The sequence below is a fragment of the Cygnus atratus genome, chromosome 1 (genome assembly GCF_013377495.2).
Source record: "Cygnus atratus isolate AKBS03 ecotype Queensland, Australia chromosome 1, CAtr_DNAZoo_HiC_assembly, whole genome shotgun sequence".
NCBI classification, from domain to species: Eukaryota; Metazoa; Chordata; class Aves; order Anseriformes; family Anatidae; genus Cygnus; species Cygnus atratus.
This window is the reverse complement of record NC_066362.1, coordinates 113,687,702-113,706,209: the sequence shown is the minus strand read 5'-3', so window position 1 is coordinate 113,706,209 and position 18,508 is coordinate 113,687,702. Positions and strand designations below refer to the sequence as shown.

Genomic DNA, 18,508 nt, shown 5'->3' with positions numbered 1-18,508 from the left:
CTTGTACTACCAATTCATGTTTTAACTCCTTAGGAATGTGTGCAGAAGAGCTCTGTATCCCAGAACAAAATCCATCTTCAGTTTTGATGAACTCCAGGAGAGGCAGACGTAGACATAGATGGCAAAGATATGCCTTCAGATAACGCATCCATTTCCACCCACAAATGCGAAGGACCTGGAGTACAGCTATTAGTGCAGAGCTAACTGTAAACCCTGGCCATCTGGGCCCTCACAAACAGGTGGTGACACGTGGTTCATTCTTCAGTTACTGACTCGCTTACGGTAATATTCAGCTTGTGGTTTCATGGTCAGCTTAACTCACTCAGAGCCCACAGCTGCTGATGACAGGCGTGGGTCTCCCCTCCCTGCCACTCGCAACCCTGGGGTCTCTGGAGGTGCCACGATTCGCTGGACCAGGGAGCTGGTGATGTTGAAAGGAATCCCATTTTCTTTCAGGTCAACCAGTACCCTGACCTGTCAGGGAAATAGCCATAGTACCGTGTGAGGGAGAGAACTTATCAGCATGAGCTAGTCGTAAACACAACTCTTAGGTGGCTTTTCAGGAGGAGAACTGGGTGGAGGAGTTGTGTTTATTTTGAGGGGAAATAAAAAGTAACATTTATTTATTTATTTATTAATATTTTAAGGTGTTTTTTAAACATGAAAAATTTTTTGGCTTTTAGCTGCCAGAATTGAAACCCAACAACCAACCCCTTTGCCGCCTGCTTTTTTTTCCCCTACTGATTTTTTAAACAAATAATGCCATTTTATCTAAAAATCTAAAAAGATATTAAGAAGATACAGTTGGAAAATTATCTCTCAGAGAAATTACTATTTATTTAATGTACTTGTAAGTACAGATATGCCTTAGATTCACAGGTTAGGATCTATTAATCCTAACCTACTAATGGAACAGTAAATTCCAGGTAGCATCAGTTCACACTTGCAGCTAAGCACATCAGTGCACAAACACATCCATTGTGTGCAATCCTGCAAAGGCAGGATGAGTACAAAAAGTTTTAGTTAAGTATGGAAATTTGTAGAAATGCTGGCTGATGGGCTCATCTTTTCCTATTTTTTTTTTTTTTGGTTCATGGTATCCACCTGCAGTCATGAAGTCTTATCCTAACAGAAAATATGTACTGACTGCAGATGAATTGACTTGACAGTAGCGTTTCTTGAATGTAGCAGGATCTTTCCAGGGGGTTTTATTGTTGAGGTTGTTAGAATGCAAAGAGGTCGCAACAAACGAAGCAACAAAAATAAACTGAAGTGGTTATACTCAACCACAAGCTAAACACAAAAGCTTTAAGCCCATGTTATACAGCTCTGCTATGTAATAGTGTACTGTCAATATTGTCCCTGGGTTGGAAGAGTTGTATTTCACAGATTCTGCTCATCATAGCCCTGGTTTACAACTGCTGAATTATAAACATCCTGTGATTTCAGTTCTGGGCTTTTCTTCAGTAGATATGACTGGGTTTTGCTCCTCATGCCATTTCCCTCCCCGCATGCTTGTATTAATCTTCTGCTCCTGAGTTTTGCATATATGAACTGAACTGGGTAAACTTCTGGCCTGTCTTAGACAGTCACAATAGTACAGTTTATTTCAGTGGATGAGGATTTCACCTCTTCTCTTCATACTACTATTAAGAGTGACTTCACACTGGTTTTCAGTTTCTGGTCCTTGGAGCTCCTTGGATCTGTTCACTGTTCCTAAAGTGTAACAAGCCTAAATTTGCCTCAGATTTGCTCTACAAGAGCTCACAATATAACTGTGACAATTTTAGGTGTCCACAAAAGCTGAAAAGCACACATATGTCAGTCACCTAACTAAGTAGGGAAGCTTTAATGTAAGGCAGTAGTAACTTGCACTATTTCTAAACACCATGAGGAGATATGCAGATTTACATGCCTTTTGGATATCCCAGTCTTTCTCTCTTTTACACGCTATCTCACCAGTGCTGGTAGGACCCAGATGTCCAGAGAGAGATTTCCTGAAAAAACAATCCAGAAATGGATAGAGTTGCACATTGCAAAAATTCTCAAACAGCTGAAAAACATCAGTTCTTATAAAATATGTGACAAGCACAGCTTGCATGACAGTGGGGGGGAGGGTATGAAAGTCCTGCTGGCACTCACTCAGGATAGTCTGCATAGCTGTTGACGGATTCACCTCCTGTGAGTAATGGTAAACATCCTAAAGTCATGCCGGTAGAAATTCTCTGCGATGCCACTCAGTATTATTCATCATGCCAGCACGTGTGTGTATGCGTGCAAATTTCCAGTGCTGTGCACTGTGCATAGCCTTTCCGTCTGTCTTATACTCACACAAGTGTGAATTGTAAAGTGCAGGTCCTTGCCACCTCAGAGGCATGGGTATAGGGGTCTTGTCAGACAGACATTGTCCTCCAAGCGGCGCTTTGGCTCTGCTCTCTCTTGTGCAGCCTGTGCTGGGGTAACCATTTAATATCATCCTTGCTTTCATGGCACCACGAATCTTGCTCGGCGTTCTGGTTGTGCTGTTTGTTGTGGATGAAATGGTCCTTTGTTACCTGGTGCTGTACACAATCTGTGGCTTTACTTTTGAGCATTAAATCTTTTGCAGATAAATATTTTGGGCCAGGTTAACATAACCTGCTCTTTTTTTTTTTTTTGAGTATCATAAGGAAAAGGACCTATGTTCCCATCTGCAAGCAGGGAAGTACCTGGCAGGAGGTGGGCTAACCCCAACATGGAGAGCCAGGAGAGAGGGGTGTATGCCGCTCCCCAGACAGAGAGGACATTCAGCCTCCCAGTACTTTGGCAGTATATTGTACATTAAAAAGTCTAATCCTTTCGATATGACTATGAAAAGGAAAAACAATGTAATCTCATCTGGTGAACTCTAGAGCCGTACATAATTCTGCGCCCCTTTGATGTGTTAGCATCACTCCTAAACTACAAGTTGCATGTGCAGAAAGGCAGCAGACCTGAGAGTCTCACTGTCCCCTCTTGCTTGGGGTGCAGTGGGAACACCAGCACACCGATCTCTGGTTCTTTCCTACCATACCATGGCTGATGCTGTGGGGCCTTCCTCCATTTTGGTCATGGGATGTACACCTCCAGAGGAGAGTAAATGACAGTGATTTGTGACGCCAGAGTCTGCAGGAAAACCTGCTCTTTGGCTATGAACATCCTTCCTAGGCTAAGCCCTAATGCAAGAAAGCACTCAAGCAAGTGCTTAGCTTTCAGTTTATGTTATGATTTCCCTGTTTCAGTTCCCTGGACAGAGATGTCTCCCTAAAACTGGGTTTGGTGTCATTTGGACTCTTAAAATTAGAGCCATGCTAGTCAGGGGATGCAGAGCAAAATCTGCCGCCACATGCAAGCCGTGTGACGGACTGTCAAGCACAAACATGACCAGCATGAAATTTGGGGTGGGGGTGGAGGAGGTTCTGGCAATAAATACCATCTGGTTCAGAAAGTTAGTACCAGATGTCTGGAAGCGTCCAATTCCAGCCAGTAAAGGTGGAGCTGAGGTAATTAAAATTATATTTCTGTTTGGAAAAAGGAAGAAATACTGTCACAGCTTTTTAAACAATGATTTGCAAAAGTAAGAAGGCAGAAGTCACGCCTTTTGCAAAATATGTCCCCCTGTAGGATAGACATGAATGAATGTCCAGGAGAAAAACAAGAATACACTGCCAAAGATTGAGCTTAAAGCAGAATTCCCCCTTTTGGGATCACCGCTGTGCAGCAGGATGGGGAAAAAAGTCAAATGGCCAGAACAGTTGCATAAGCATCTTTCTAACTCACAGTGGCTAACTTTTGCTTGTCGTTGATTCCCATACTGTGTGGTGCAGAGTTGGCAACTGTCTTGCAAATGCTCTCCATCATCTCCTCTCCTATAAAGAAGCCATCTTTTGGGGGGAAAGATGGGATATGCATAAACCTGGCATTGTTGAAGTGACTCCTTCTAAACCCCAGGCCCTTCTAATAACTCCAAGCAAATCTGAGCTCTGAAAGAAAAGCTCGTTTCCCTCCCCAGAGTGCCACGGGGCATTTCTGGAACAGAGTCCACACCTCTGAGCTCAGCACGTGCTCCCTAAGTGCAAAACACTGCTCTTGTCGGGCAAACCACCCAGGCAGCCAGAGCTGGGGAGAGGCAGAACTCCCTGTGGTACCCTCAGGTGTTTCCAGCCCAGCTGTGATGGGAGCTGCAAGTGGGCTGGGAGAGGTGGGGTCTGGCATGTCCTGTCCTTGCCACCATGCCAGATGGCACCCAGTGGAGCAGGGGACAAGCCCAAGGGCAGGGGGTGCAGCGCTGCTGGGAGGTGGCACGCAGCCCACCATTCTTCAGAAACCTGGGTGAGCCAAGATGTGGGGTAGGGGCAAGTGGCACAGTGCATCCTTGTAGGCTGAACAAAGGCACGAGGGACAGAAATAAACTGTGGCACAGTTCCTCAGAAGGTTTTGTCTTTATTCTTTGCTGGTGGTGAGGCACCTTTATGGCAATGCCACGGTGAAAGTACAGGAACTGTGAAAACATGATCAAGTGCTGGGTGCAAAATATTTTTCTGTTCAGTTTAAATGAAATGTAGGAGTTTCCACATTCCGTGTATGATGTTTTGAAAGCTTAAAATATGAATCCCATAAATCCAATGAATAACATGACAGGCATGGATTTACTAGGGAAGGGAAAAAGGGAACTGAAAGGCATGTCACTGCTGATGTATATGACTTCAGTCTGAACAACACTGCTGATGAACGTTAGCTTTTACTAAAACAAGTATCTATTGCTTTTGAAGACATTTAAGCTCTGGAAAGATATATCTTCTCTGAAAGTCGTGACATCAGTATCCCATTTGATCACCCATAAATAGCTGAAAAAAGTGTATGAAAGGTCAATCGAAATGGGAATTTGGCATGTGTTGGGGTTTCCCTAGTAGGCTGTAGAATTAAGTACTTGATTTTCTTTGATTTGAAGGGGAACAAACCTGGAACCTTTAAGCAGCAAGGGGGAAATTAATTAAGATCTAAATGGAGGTATCTTTAATTGCAATGTGTAATTCCATAGTTTATACATGGTTTCCTTAAATCATGAGGACACTTTCTGGGGCAAACTGCAACTTGGTGTCTGTCACTCTATCAACTTTTTGCCTGAAAAAATAGATAAAGCCTATCTGCAGTTTGATCTGCAAATTCGTGTAGATCTGAGAACAGATAATGAAATAAAAAAGATGATACTGATGAAGAAGAAGATTTTTTTTTTTTCTGATCATGCCTTACTGCTTTAAAAGATGAAAGAAGTTCAAGGTCATGGGCAAAAAGAAGCCTCTTGCACGAGAAATGGGAATTTCCAGGCTTCTAGGGGAAACAGAGAAAAAGATATTACTTCAAATAACATTCAAGTTCCTACATTTTTCCATATTTTTTCTAGTTTCCTGACTTATTGATCCCAATTTATTAGCACTTAATTGATGTTCTAGCTACCGAGCAGTACTTTAGATTACTCAAACTATATATTTTTATTATTTTAAATTGTTTTAGTGGTTCCTCACCTTCTGCACAAGTAGAGAAATGCCTCACACCTGCCGTAATCCCTCTGTGCTTTATTACTGGACATGGATAAGGGATCCCAGAAGATCCATGCTCTGAAGTGCTGTTAATTGAATGGCTGGACCAGATTTGTAGCTATTGTAAATGGGCACAACTTCAGTGAAACGATACTTGCTTATATCAGCCCCAGATCTGTCCCAGTCCTGCTGTATATGTTTCTAAATTGGGAAGAAGAGATTGTGGAAATCCCTGATATCTCTGATGATTAATAGGGCTGTGCAGTGCAGAGCACATCCCAGAGCTCTTATTTCAGGAAAATCCTCCGTTACAGATAAAGACCAATTTTCCATGAGAATTTCAGGGCTGACTGTTTTCTCCTCTCTGAAATATATCCTTGCAGACTACACAGAAATAGAACTGTCTTAGAGCTTCAGCTGTACTGGTTTTCAAGGAAGTCTGGGGAAGGAAAGGTGCTTATCTGTCTATAAAAAGATAAGAGATTTCTATTGAAAATAAACTTTTAAAATATAATCATATGACTTCTGTTTCTTTGGTTATGCAGCTGCCTTGGAATCTGAGCTTCTGGTAAACACGTTGGCCTGTTAAAGGACATGATTCAGACTGTCCCAGATCCAGCAGCTCACATCAAGGTTAGTTTCCTGTTTACTGTGAGTCCTCAGATGTTATGAGAGTGATAAAATTTAAGAATATATATACGTAATGCAGGCCTTCTTGTATATTTATAAATTGTACTACTGTACAGCACTGGCTCTTTCATTTCTTGATATTTGTATGTTATTTGTATGAGTCAGTCATGCATTCTTTGTTGCTGACACCTGTTCTGATGTGTTCTGAAGTATGTGGATGTTTTGAGGGTAAATCTTTCTATGACTAAAAGCCCTTGATCATCCTATAATATTTGTTATGCTTGATAAAAAACACCTACTTGCAAAATACTGAATTTATGGCCCCAGTTCTGCTCCATGAAAACCAGTGGCAAACATTTGCTGAAGAAGAAAAATAAACATAATGCAAAAAGTCAAAGCCACACAAAAATCCCTTTGAAAAGACTCGGTGACTAGTTTTGTGTAAATCAAAGGACAATGGATTGTGCTATAGTCTTAAAAACAGCATTGTTTTGCTACATTTCAGAAGACATTGCATTGTTTTTCACTCCTTCATTACTATTATTAGTATTACTATTGTTCTATGTTCTTTTTATCCTTCTGTCACGGATGAATAGGAACCTGCTAGAATAGCTGTCAGTGTACTGCTATGAATAAGACATATCTGGGTATTGCCTGTAAACAGCACCTGAGCCTCACAAACTGGCTGGTTAGGGGGATGCTCTAGCTCTGCTTTACTATTTTATTGTCTAGAGGTTTTGTTTGGAAATGGTTGCCTGACTGATTCTAGGGTTGAACAGCAATTCTTTTCCAGAAGTAAAAAGACACTCATATAATGGTGTCTTAGGTGGGAAAATCCAGCTGACCCATATTTTTATACATATAAAATACATATAAATACATATACATATAAAAATATGATGAAACTGCATGTTTATCATTCACATGGCTCTGCCGCGTCAAAGTACTGCTCGTGTAATGAGATTGCTGTAATCAAAGGGATAGATCAGCCATTCTAAGCAAGCTGAGAATGCAAAGATTTCTTTTATTCTTTCTGTCCATCTGCCTTTCTGTTTCTCTGTCTGTCTTTCCTTGAAGCTACTTTTTCTGCAGCTGCTTTTACGGAGTTTCTTCTCATTTAGCCACTATCCACCAGTCAGCAGCTCTCTTTAGAAAAGCTTCATTTTTTCAACTTATTTTTAACTGAATAAAAATGAAATATTATTTTAAATAGCTCACTTTTCCTGTAGAAAGGTACTGAATGAAAGAGCCTTTCTATATAACTCCCTACAGCATTTTTGGATTGTGTTTAGATACTAGGGTGAAAGGCAGTGGTAGGAGAGCTCGCCTCTTCCCTCTCTCCAAATTTTCCAAAACCCAACACATTCAGAGTCTTCTGGCACTCGACTGTCTTTATCGAAAGAGCAGGAAAACACCCCCATCACAAGCAGTCTGTCCCCTTAGCATGTGTTGTCACCTGGATTTCAGATTTTGACCGGTAAGAATTCAGAAATTTTATGGGGATTTAGTACCTCTTCATGCTTTCTAAGTTTCCACAGTGCCAGAAATAACATTAAGAAGAACTCAGTTTCTTGCTTTCTGCCAAAATCGGTATATGAAGCATTTTTATTTTATTTTATTTTTTACCATGGGAGTTAGAATTTGAGAGAACAAGGCTGGATATGTATGCGTCTTTTTATGGCAAGTAAAAGAAAGCTGCACAGAAATCTCTGTAATAATTCTGTGTTCAAGGGAACCTATAGGAGTCTATTTTCAGCAGAACAGTGCACACAAGTTGTTGCTACACTAAGAAGGGGTGCGAGGAAGGCAGTTACTTTAATACTGTGTTTGGGAGAGGACAACTAGCCAAATAAATCTCAAATCCTTCACATTTCTGTTTATGTAATTAGGGTCTGCTTTGGTCTAAACACATTCTTCAGAAAGCTGCCATGGATGCTGTTCATTTAGACTTTAAAAGTGGATGTAAATACGTTCTTAAAAGTAAGCCATGAGAAAGTAATGTGCATGAGACATGGGAAAGACTATTTGCTGTGATGGTCTTTTCTACCATTAATTGCTGTGGTGTTGTAGGAGGGACACATTGGGTTCATTACAGTCATCCTTGATATGGTTTTGTTTAACTATACTCCATCAGGTAAGTCATATGGTATTCTTTTTTTTTTTTTTTTCCTTGAAAAAGCAGATGCAGCCTCAGTCATGCACATTTAGAGCTGTAACTTTGAGGATCGCTTTTTAGGAAATGTCAGAATTATTAAGATTTGACAGATTTTAATTTTTAATTTTTCGCCTGAACATGTGCAGAAAATGAATGTGAAGTATAAATGAATATGGCAATATGAATATTCAGAGACTTTTTTTTTTTCAGCAAGGATGATTTCATTTGTATTTCATCTGAGTTCTCATGTGTGCTATTTTGAAAACAGCCTTTTGCTCTACCAGAAGGAAATGCAACCAATCTCACAGCTCTTGTGCTCCGTTTCAGAATGAGAAATTATATGAACCTGATTCCAATGCCTAGGCAGAGCCTGTCCAATTTTGGGAATGTTTTGAAAATCTTAATGTGTGTCCTCATTTTGTTTGGGCAGCTTCATTCCATAGCTACTAAAGATTAAGCTTTACATTTTTCAGCTTGAATGAATCATTCATAATTGATATGGTGAATCGGTGTTCCTGCTGCTTCCTAACATGTAGTATTGCCTGGGTCACAGGCTTGTGTTTACCCAGGCATAAGGGACAGAAACATTTAATGTGGACAGGAAAAAGGATGTATATGTTCAGACCCTTAGTTCTAGTTCAGCAAAATAGGGGAATTTTGACCCTGGTCTTCAATCACATATGTCTATTGCTTCTGAGTGAGCTGAAATCAGTAATACTACTTGCATCAGTAAGTTGAGTATGTGTTCAGTGATTTGTGTTATCAGCACCTTAGTTTAATAAGGTTTGCTACTCCTATTGCTAAAGGCTTAAAGTAGTACCATTAGTATGGATTAATGGCAAACTCTTAAGAAAATAAGGTTTTATTTTATTTAAAGCAAGACAAATTCTTTCTGGTATCTGGAATCAGAATGAACAGATTGCTTTTGGAAAGTCATTTGTGCAGTTTTTCATAGTTGAGGGGGCTTGGCTACAAGGTGTGCAGGTTTACACCAAGGTTTGTGTATCATCTCACTCTTCCAGAATGGTTTTTCTCTAATGAGTCTGGAAACTGGAGAGGAGCCTGCAGAGAGGACTGTTTGCAACTAGCTCCGTCCTCACCTCTGAAAGGGGCTGTCATTTTAATCGGGAGTTAAAAATGTTTGATGTTAAGCATAATCTTAAGGAAGATTTTTGTCTGTGCCGTCAGGGGATCAAGGTCCTTCTGTCACCAACAGAAATTTTCAAACACAGCAAAAATAGGTCTCCTATGTATGCTGTGTCACTTCTAGAAAACATGCAATTTTTGCTATCTTTCTAAACGGGGTGCTGCATGGAAGTGCTGAATACAATTTTCACCAGGAAGTTGAGCCTTTGCTTGCCAGTCTGAATTATGTTGCTTTGGGTAGTCCCATGTTAGTCATTTGGAAGCTACATAAAGATCTAGCTGCTTACACTGGCATTAAATAAAACATCTTAACAAGAGTTATATCTCATCAAACTCAAAAGAAAGTTTAGAGATGTTTTCAAGAAGTCAGCGGCTAGATTGTCTCTTTGAATGGGCGAGACTAATCGTCCTTTACACACACTTTTCAATGTGATTTTTTTTCCTGCTATTTATTAAATTGTAATTCTTATGACAGTAACCATAGAAACATTGTGCGAGTGCTACGTCGGATTTGCATGTTTTGTTTTTAATGATGTAAGCTTTGTGAATGCTGACTGTTCGATAAAACTTATATTTTTTTAAGGGTTAAATTCTGCTTTCAGCAGCCTCATCTGCAAAGACCAAATGCTTATTTGGCTTTAGTTAGCTTCTGACATCACTGCTAGAGATTTTATTGAACTGGTCCTCACTGGGAGAGGAAGAGTCCAAGGTACTGCTAGGTAGGCAAGTGAAGTACTACATTTATCAGGAATGGAGTCAACACTGGGGCAAATGAGTGTAATTCACTGAAGCAGTGATGATTTATGCCAACAGAAGATATGGTCCGCCTATATTCATGTGATCCAGTTTTTCCATTTCTTGCTTAACTGGGATTTTGATATTTGGGATAAAGGCAGAGACAGGTGAATGGCAACCTGAACAGAAGTGCTTGTGGATTGTATAGCCTGCATTTGCTTTGTAAAACTTGAGAAAAGGGGACTGTTTATGTCCTATATAGCTTAATCAAAGACAACATCAAACACTTGGAGCAAAATTCATCTAGACTGTATCTGCACAATCTCTTGTTTTTTTTTTTTTTGTGTATGTAATTAGAGGTTGTTGCCTCTGAATCTTTCAAATTGTGCTTACCAAATCTGAAAGCAGTATGTAATACTACAATGAAAAAAATAAAATCTGATTTCTCAGAAGAAATAAAACAATTACTTCATAACTGTTTCTGAAAATTACTCCTGAGTTTAGCACTTATGTGCCTGGGCTACAGATTAGGTGGCACATGCATATTTCCATGTACAGCATCCCATATTGTCATTGGAAGTATTACAAAACCTAGTCCCAGAACTCCTTTATTGGCCAAAGAACATGTTGGATTTCAAGTTGTGGCAGTGTAGAGATGCTACTTGATGTGCCTAATTAGCTGTGTTTTGGTCAAATCAAATTTGTTTCACAGGTATTATTAATTAAGGAGCATATTCGGGGTCTGATAAAATCTGTTATTTTTCCTGGAATTGTGGAGTCTTTAAATAGGATCCAAGATGTTGTTATGCTGGGAGTTTTGTATGCACAATACAATTGCTGACCAAACAGGCAATGGGGACAAGAATGGAAGGGGGATAGAATTACTATTATCCTCATCTACTGCCTCGTAAAGGCCAGGCTTTTTCTTCCCACCTCTCTTTGACTAAGCTAAGAGTCTAGTCTTTGTGGATTCATTGCATTGCTCAAGAAAGTCTTTCTTTGATTATAAAATGATATCTGGGCAACTCAGCTAAGAGTGAGAGCATGGAAGACTGAGCCAAAGATACAAAAACATTTACCCAAAGTCATGTGTAGTAAGCTAATGGCAGACATATTGCAACATAGTTGAGTAGCCAATGCATGTGGAATACATCATACTACTGTATCGTGGCATGTCACCAGTGAAGTCAATTTGATAGCATACTCCCACTCTTTCCAAAAAAATATGGACTGATGGCTCTTGGCTAATAAGCCAGACCTCGTATAGGTATGGATCAGTGATGGTCCCATGGACGAATTGCCTGCCATGACCTCTAGCTGTAAGAAGGTTAGTTTAGCCCTAGTGTACAGAGGTGAACAGGCTACTGTGGCTTATCTGGGCTGCAAACTTGCTGTCTGACAGCTGCTTCAGGGTAACTGCTGCATGCAGGCTCTCATTTTGTGGGTTACAAATGTCCCTTAGTGACAGATGTGAAAAAGCATCCCTATCAGCTGTCCATGAAGCTGCCATTACTGAGTAGCTGTAAGTCCCACCCCCTTTGCTTATCCCTCACTGTGTACTTCATTCATTATTCTTGCAAAACTTTAAAAGCTCTTCCCATTTTTTTTAATTATTATTATTTTTATTTTTTATTGCCAGGATAACAACACTTTCAATTTCACTATGCTTCTTAATAATTATGCTAGCTGTATCATAGTTGTTAAATCTTGCTTGAATGATAGCTATGGTTTAATCTGGGTTCTCATAAAATAAAGCAACTGAGTTTATCATGAATGTGGGTAACACTCCTCTGCACCAGCACTCATTCACTAAGCCCCCAAACTGCCAAGCTTAAAGTCTTGTATGTTGTTTCCATCCTCTGTCTGCGTACATCAGTTTCATGTAAGAATGCCAGAATCACTACTGTATTTGAACACTAAAATCTCCTTGTATGCAGAAATTGTGATTTAGTTCCCAGAAATTTTGTATTCTGAACTGTAAATGAATGATTGCCATAAAGCTTGCATTGGTAAATTCTTTTTTCTTTTTCTCTTGAACTCTACCTCCTTCTTTCTGCCTGAGCAAATACCTCCTTGCTAAAGGAAAAGAGAGATAATGGCTTCTGTGTACTGTAATTGATGAACTTTCAGCAATTCAGAGCAAATCCAAAACTGCTGCCAACAGCCAGATGGAAAACAGTGTTAATGACATGTTCAAAGAAAAGTATGTTATTTTGATAGGGGATGGTCTAGAGACTTTAATCTCTATTGTTCTGGGGACTAATGGCATGGATAATTCCTTAAGTGAGGCCATTTTTAAACAAAATTTATCTTTTTCATAAGCAGGAAAGAGCAAACTAAAGAGTACCAAATGCATTTTCAATGCAGTGTTTTACACTAACCCTTTGGTATGTGGAATCAGATGTATTCAAATCTCACTTCTACAGTCTGCCAGCCAGTTAAAAGTTTGGACAATTCTACTGCAGATGACCATCAATAAAATGGATAGTCATAGAAACTAGGGCTAGGTGACAAGCTGAGAGTGGGGAGAAGATATGAGAAGTGGGGAAGAATGGACCAGACAGTCTGAGGTAGGGACAAATAGGGATGGACTTGGGGGAAAATAAGAGGGAAGACTGAGGTCCTTTCTCCTCCTCTCCTCTGAAGCAGGACTGAGGGCTCCCAAATCACAGGCTTGTTTTGCTGCCTGTAAATCTCTTTCAAGCCCACTGTGAAAGGAGGTGTCTCTTCCTCTCCTGGCCATCCCAGCAGATGGGACCATCAACTCCATTAGCTCAAGTGACTGTGCTGTGTTTCATAACTCTGCAGCTAGAGAACTGAAGGGAAGGGATGTGGGAAGGTCAGCCCTGGGGGGCTCTGCCAGCATCCTTCTTGGGCAGCCTGGGACTCCAAAAGGCTGCCACGACAGTCTTCTTCCTTGACAAGTGGTTACAGGAACCACCTGCCCAGGGCTGTCCTTGCACAAATATACAGTGCAAATGCTGCAGATGATTAGAGATTATCTCCCAGTGAGTCAGAAGTTACTATTTAATGTACATTGGATTTGTGTTTTGCCTTGACCTGGCCATAAATATCGCAAGCAATGGATCATCTTTAACTTTTCTTGAGAGATTATTCCACAAAGCTCATTATCATGAAGTATTTCCTCATATTTAGCCATGCTGCTCCCTTCTTCAAACAGCCTTTGTGTATCTGCTCTGTTCAGATCCCAACTCCTTTAATTTCACACTGCTTTGACTCCTCCTCACCTTCTTGAAGGGGGAGATTTAAAGGGGTGCTCAGGGGAGGTTACCAAGCATCACACAGCCTGTCCACATTAGTCCTGGTCACAGTCTGTTTTAGGTGACAGGGGCCAGGCAGCCTTCCCCCATCACCACTGCAGCTGCACCCAGCCCTGCTTCCAGCCCTACTTGTTGCTTGGTCATGAATCACCACGTTGTTATCCTTTTGGTAACACTTCCTAGAACTGATAGGCATCCCCCAAGGGCTGTTTCTCCAGCAGCCCATGGACAGGGAGAGCTGCTTCTGAGCTCAGAGATGTGCTTCCTCTGCACACACTACTCAGAAACGAACCTCTCTTCTCTCTCTTTTCCTCTCCCCCTCTTCTCTCTTTCTCTTTGTGTTTGTCTTTTTGGGGATCTTGTTTCAGACTTACACTGAAAAACATCCTCCTTACATCTGAAATCTCATTTCTTTATTTCCTATCCTCATTCTGATCTCAAGACCCTTTTGGATTATTTCACTAGTCTCGATGCTATCCCAGACTTGACTTTAGTGTGCAATATCTTTCACTGATGTGTTGTTTAATCTCTTTCTTTAGATTATTAATACAGACATTACCTCATAAACAGTTATGGGTATTTGATTAGATACATTCCACCAACTTGCTATTTTATCATTTGCCTTAATTCTTTGCCCATTATTCTGTATGACATTTTCAGACTCTCAGTGTTCTTTCCAAAGCCTGTTCAAAGTCTCATTGTGAAAAATATTTCTTCTCTGGCTCAAACCAGTAGCCAGTATTTGGGTACTTCCAGGCGTGTTTCCTTAGAAAAGGAAATTGATTCTCTACCTTCGCTGTATTCTTGGGGCAATTTTGTTTATTTATCAAAAATGTGAGTGCTGTCCTTGTTGCCCTAGAAGAACAGAAAGGTTGATAGGTCCAGTGCTGTCCCCCTAAATTCCCACATCCATCCTGCCAGTGAGCTCTGTAGCCAAGATGATCTACAGAGTGCTTCCTCTGCTACCAGATCCTACTGAGAAATACAGCTGTAACCTTTGTGCTGCCTCGTAGCCTGTAAAACCCAAATGTTGCCCTGCATATGTACAATACAGTAAACTGTACTGAGTACTACGTTACTCAGGTAACGTAGGTGAGTTTTACCTTACTACATCCCTTATATCCCTAGGCCAGTGCTTCTGTTATTTACAGTGTCTTTTTATTTATTTTTATTTATTTTTTTTTTTGACATAAAAGAGATCAATTTCTTCTGTTGCTGAGCCTTGAAAGAGAGTTTGGCATGTGCATTGTACATTTCATATTACCACTGGTTACCTTGGATCAAAGTTAAATTTGCTGGCAGTTGTTATCACCTCCTTGCATAGCAGTAATGTTTGGTAGGACACTATAATCTGCGATTTCAAATAGAACGAAATAGTGCTCAAAAGGAGGTAGATAAATCAGCAGTGTGCTGAGAGCCTTCTCAGATGAGCTTACATAATTATTTGTCCATACTGCCTTGTTCACATATATAGATTTTCCAGGAACCCAGAAACCTGGCAGATGTCACTGTTGTGAATAACGTGTGAGGAATCCTGCAAATGTGAGAATTCTTGTGTCCAGCACAGCCACCTCTTGTGTTGAGCACTGCGTACACTTCTCTGATAGGAGTTATAAAGAGCAAACTGGGGTGCGCTGGCTTAAATCAGTGGTAACCTGACTGCAGGAGAAATCTGAACATGCACTAGGCTTTGTTGCTACAGCCCCTAGGGAAACAGCTGGGAATGGGAGAGGGTGCTTAGTTCCCAAACCTGTAACCCTTTTCACCCCTGTGTGTTGTGTTTACTGCTTGGTCAGAGAGCCTGGCCTTGCAAATGGTAACACTTGCCTCATGCCCTGTGGGGAGGAAAAATAGAATAAGATGGGAGAACTTTGAAATGGCAAATGAGCAGGGAGAACCCGGGGATGTGCTGGACAAGATGCCAGCCTAACTTAACTGATTTTGCTTGGTATTTAGTTTAAGCAGGTCCCCTCTTTAGAGAACGGCGACACACCTTTGTTAGGAAGGGGTGGATTGTCCCTGGGAAGTGCCTCTGTCTTTCCACTGTTTACACAGGGAGTAGTTACATTAACTGCAGGAGGTCTTTTAGGCAACTCATCATTAGAGGAATTGAATCTCACCTTAAGTGGCATATCCTTAATATATAACACAGAACAAGGGGTATGCTCAAACCTTTCTTAAACAGGCTAGCTCCAAATCCCAAAGCAATATAATGACATCCAGATGATATTTTACATAAATGTAGTAGCCTTTTGGAAAGCAGGGAGCAGATGACTGGCTGTGCAGGAGCAGCCACGTCCCAGACATCAGTATCTTTGCACATCAGTGCAGGGCTGAGATTTGCATGGCAGGACTATGGGTGATACCTGAAGACACTTGGGGTGTGGTCCTTGTTGCTTTGTCAGGAGGAGACAGGTTAAGCCTCCTTCCTCCCAGCCTCCAAGCTTCCTCTCAAAGGAACCTGTTCACCTGAGCACCCACAGAACCCTCCATAGAGAAAATCTGGGTGCAAGGGCTACAGAGCACAGCGTGCTGCACAGCTGGCACCTAGCAGGCACATGTGCCTTGGTCTGGGACAGCAGAGCTTTCCTGCCCGACGTTTAGACTTAGAGGCCCTCAAAATGACCTCACAATGAATAAAAAAAATAAAATTAAACTTGAAGTAGAGGCCAACTGAGAGTTCAAATTCATTCAATTACAGAAACTAAGGGAAGCCGCCTACTCCTTAGTTACAGCTTCAGAAAATCTTTCCAATTCCCTCCGAATTGTCCCAGAACTGCAGCCAGTCAGCTAACAGCGTGTGAGCCATTGCAGCAGACATCATTAACTCAGACAGAGGAAAATATACTTTCAGTTATTACATGCTAATAAAGCACACACTAAACAAATTTAGGTAACAGAAGCAATTATATCATTAAACATTTAACTCCAAGAATGATTTTTAAATTGCTAATAATTCAAACCAAAGCACACACACAAAGAGGAAGGGGGAGGAAGGTAATTTGAACAATTGCATCTAATCAGTGCCTCAGTTTAAAATTCATAGCTATAAATGTCAAGATATATAAGATCTGATGCAAGAGCAGAAGTGGAACCAGAATGAATAAGCATTCCTCACTTGACCAGATTCCCCTAATTGGGAGGAAGTTAAACACATGGAGTGGGGAACTTTGTGAACAGGGTTATCTCCAGAGCTCTCTTTAGATACCAGGCTATGTGTCTGAACACCTTTTTGAAATTGTCAGGAAGCAGTGGACTGAGGCACAAGTATCAGGCTCCACCTCATGCTTGCGTGAGCCCTTCCCCATTCTGCTGCCATCACCTGTAAAGCAATATAATCTGGATCATTACTGATTCAATGCAGGAATACTTCTCCATGAGAGGAATGGAGAATTTTCCCTCCTCAGCTGAAAAAAAAATGTTTTCTCTTGCTCTTTGAATTCCACTGGAAGGAAGGGAGAGACTTTTGTGGGCTGCAGCAGAAGGTGGGTTTGATGAAGATCAGTTCTTTTGGGATGAAGCACGGTGGGATGGTCTTTTGGCGGCAGGATTGTATTTGTTTTCATAGTTTATGGCAGGATTGCTCCCTTTGAAAAAGTATAAATCTTAATCAAAGTAAAACTGATGTGCTGCCATATTTACCCATATCACTGGTTGTCCTACATCATGTTTTAGCATATAGGTTACATGACAGAGTTATCCAGGGGTTACCAGCTGACACAGAAGCAAACCCTCATGTTAAATTGCCTGCAGATGTCCTCTTCCAACTCCTGTAAGGGTAAGGAACTTTTACCATTTCTCTCTCTCCCTTTTTTTTTTTTTTTTTTTTTAAATAAAAGCAGCAGAAGAGAGAGGGGGAAAAACAATCTCAGTTGAATCTCTGTGCTAGTGCCTCCGTTTGCAGGACAGGAAGCCTTAAGAAGACAATGCAATTAATAAGCAAGCACAACAAAAATCCCTTTAAGGATTTCTATGAACTTTAGTGGAACAAATGAATCGTGATTATTTTTAAAACTGGAGCTGACTGAATAATGCCAAATCTATTGCTGCCAAGGTGGGCTTTTCAGAAGATTCAGACCTGAGGAGGTGAGAAGATCTTTATCTTCTGTTGGTTTTGATTTATATGATATTAGAATCTGTGGCATAGAGATCTGACTAGGCATCCCTTTTGTTTTGATATTGATCTAAAGAAATCAGGATTTTATCTGAGGGACTTAACTTCTTGTTCTCTTTGGCAGAAATCTCCAAGTAGATTGTGACATTCTTGAAAACATTCACTGTTTTCATCTACATAATTAGGAATTTTTGTTTTGTTTTCATTGTATGAATTTACTGAAGTTTGTGAACTTTTTCCCTGGCTGTCCCCCTTGGTTGGGGAAATCACAGAACGTTGTTTCTTTTTCCTGGCTAGAGGAGTATGGGCTATTTATGCACACAGTTTTAAAATATGCTTTCTGTGAGTGTTACATGTTCCTCTTGCAATACGATATTTCTGGATGGTCAGTCTAGCCAAAAGCAATTGCAAAAGGTTAATGGAGAGCAGAGCTCCCATTTAGACACCTACATGAAGTACCAGCCCTTCAGAAGCTGTAAGTGCCAAACAACTCCCACTTGGAACAATGGAAGATGGTGACTGCTGACAGCTTCCAAAAATCTGGCCTCAAATAGCTTCGAAAGAAATTGATTAACAGTTCCAGCAAACTTTTTTTTTTTTTTTTTTTTTTTCCGATGCTTGCTTAGCTCTCTGTGGAGAATATTTTCTGCACTGGAAGTGTGCACACCAATTCCAGGTAACTTGCTAAAAGGGAAGCTCCTTCTGGAAATGTGGACTTCAGGGAAGGTTGGTAGGTAGGTAGGTGAGTAGATAGGTAGGCAGGCAGCTTATTCTCAGGTTTGCTTCAGGAGAGCTTTGGCTAGCAGTGTTGGACTTTACTAGGCAGGTAGTAGGAAAGTGCTGGAGATCTACCTCTGTAACTCCCCCATGTGGATGCTTTTTTCAGTAA

At 40.8% G+C, this 18,508-nt stretch overlaps 1 protein-coding gene across 1 annotated transcript in view; it reads left to right on the top strand.

The window, feature by feature from the left end:
- The window catches only part of ERG (ETS transcription factor ERG), a 147,672-nt gene that overhangs the window by 32,075 nt on the left and 97,089 nt on the right, over nucleotides 1-18,508 (top strand). Inside the window, 1 exon segment of the mRNA XM_050711654.1 lies at nucleotides 6,104-6,191. Coding sequence (XP_050567611.1) covers nucleotides 6,153-6,191 — 39 coding nt within the window. The 5' untranslated portion in view covers nucleotides 6,104-6,152.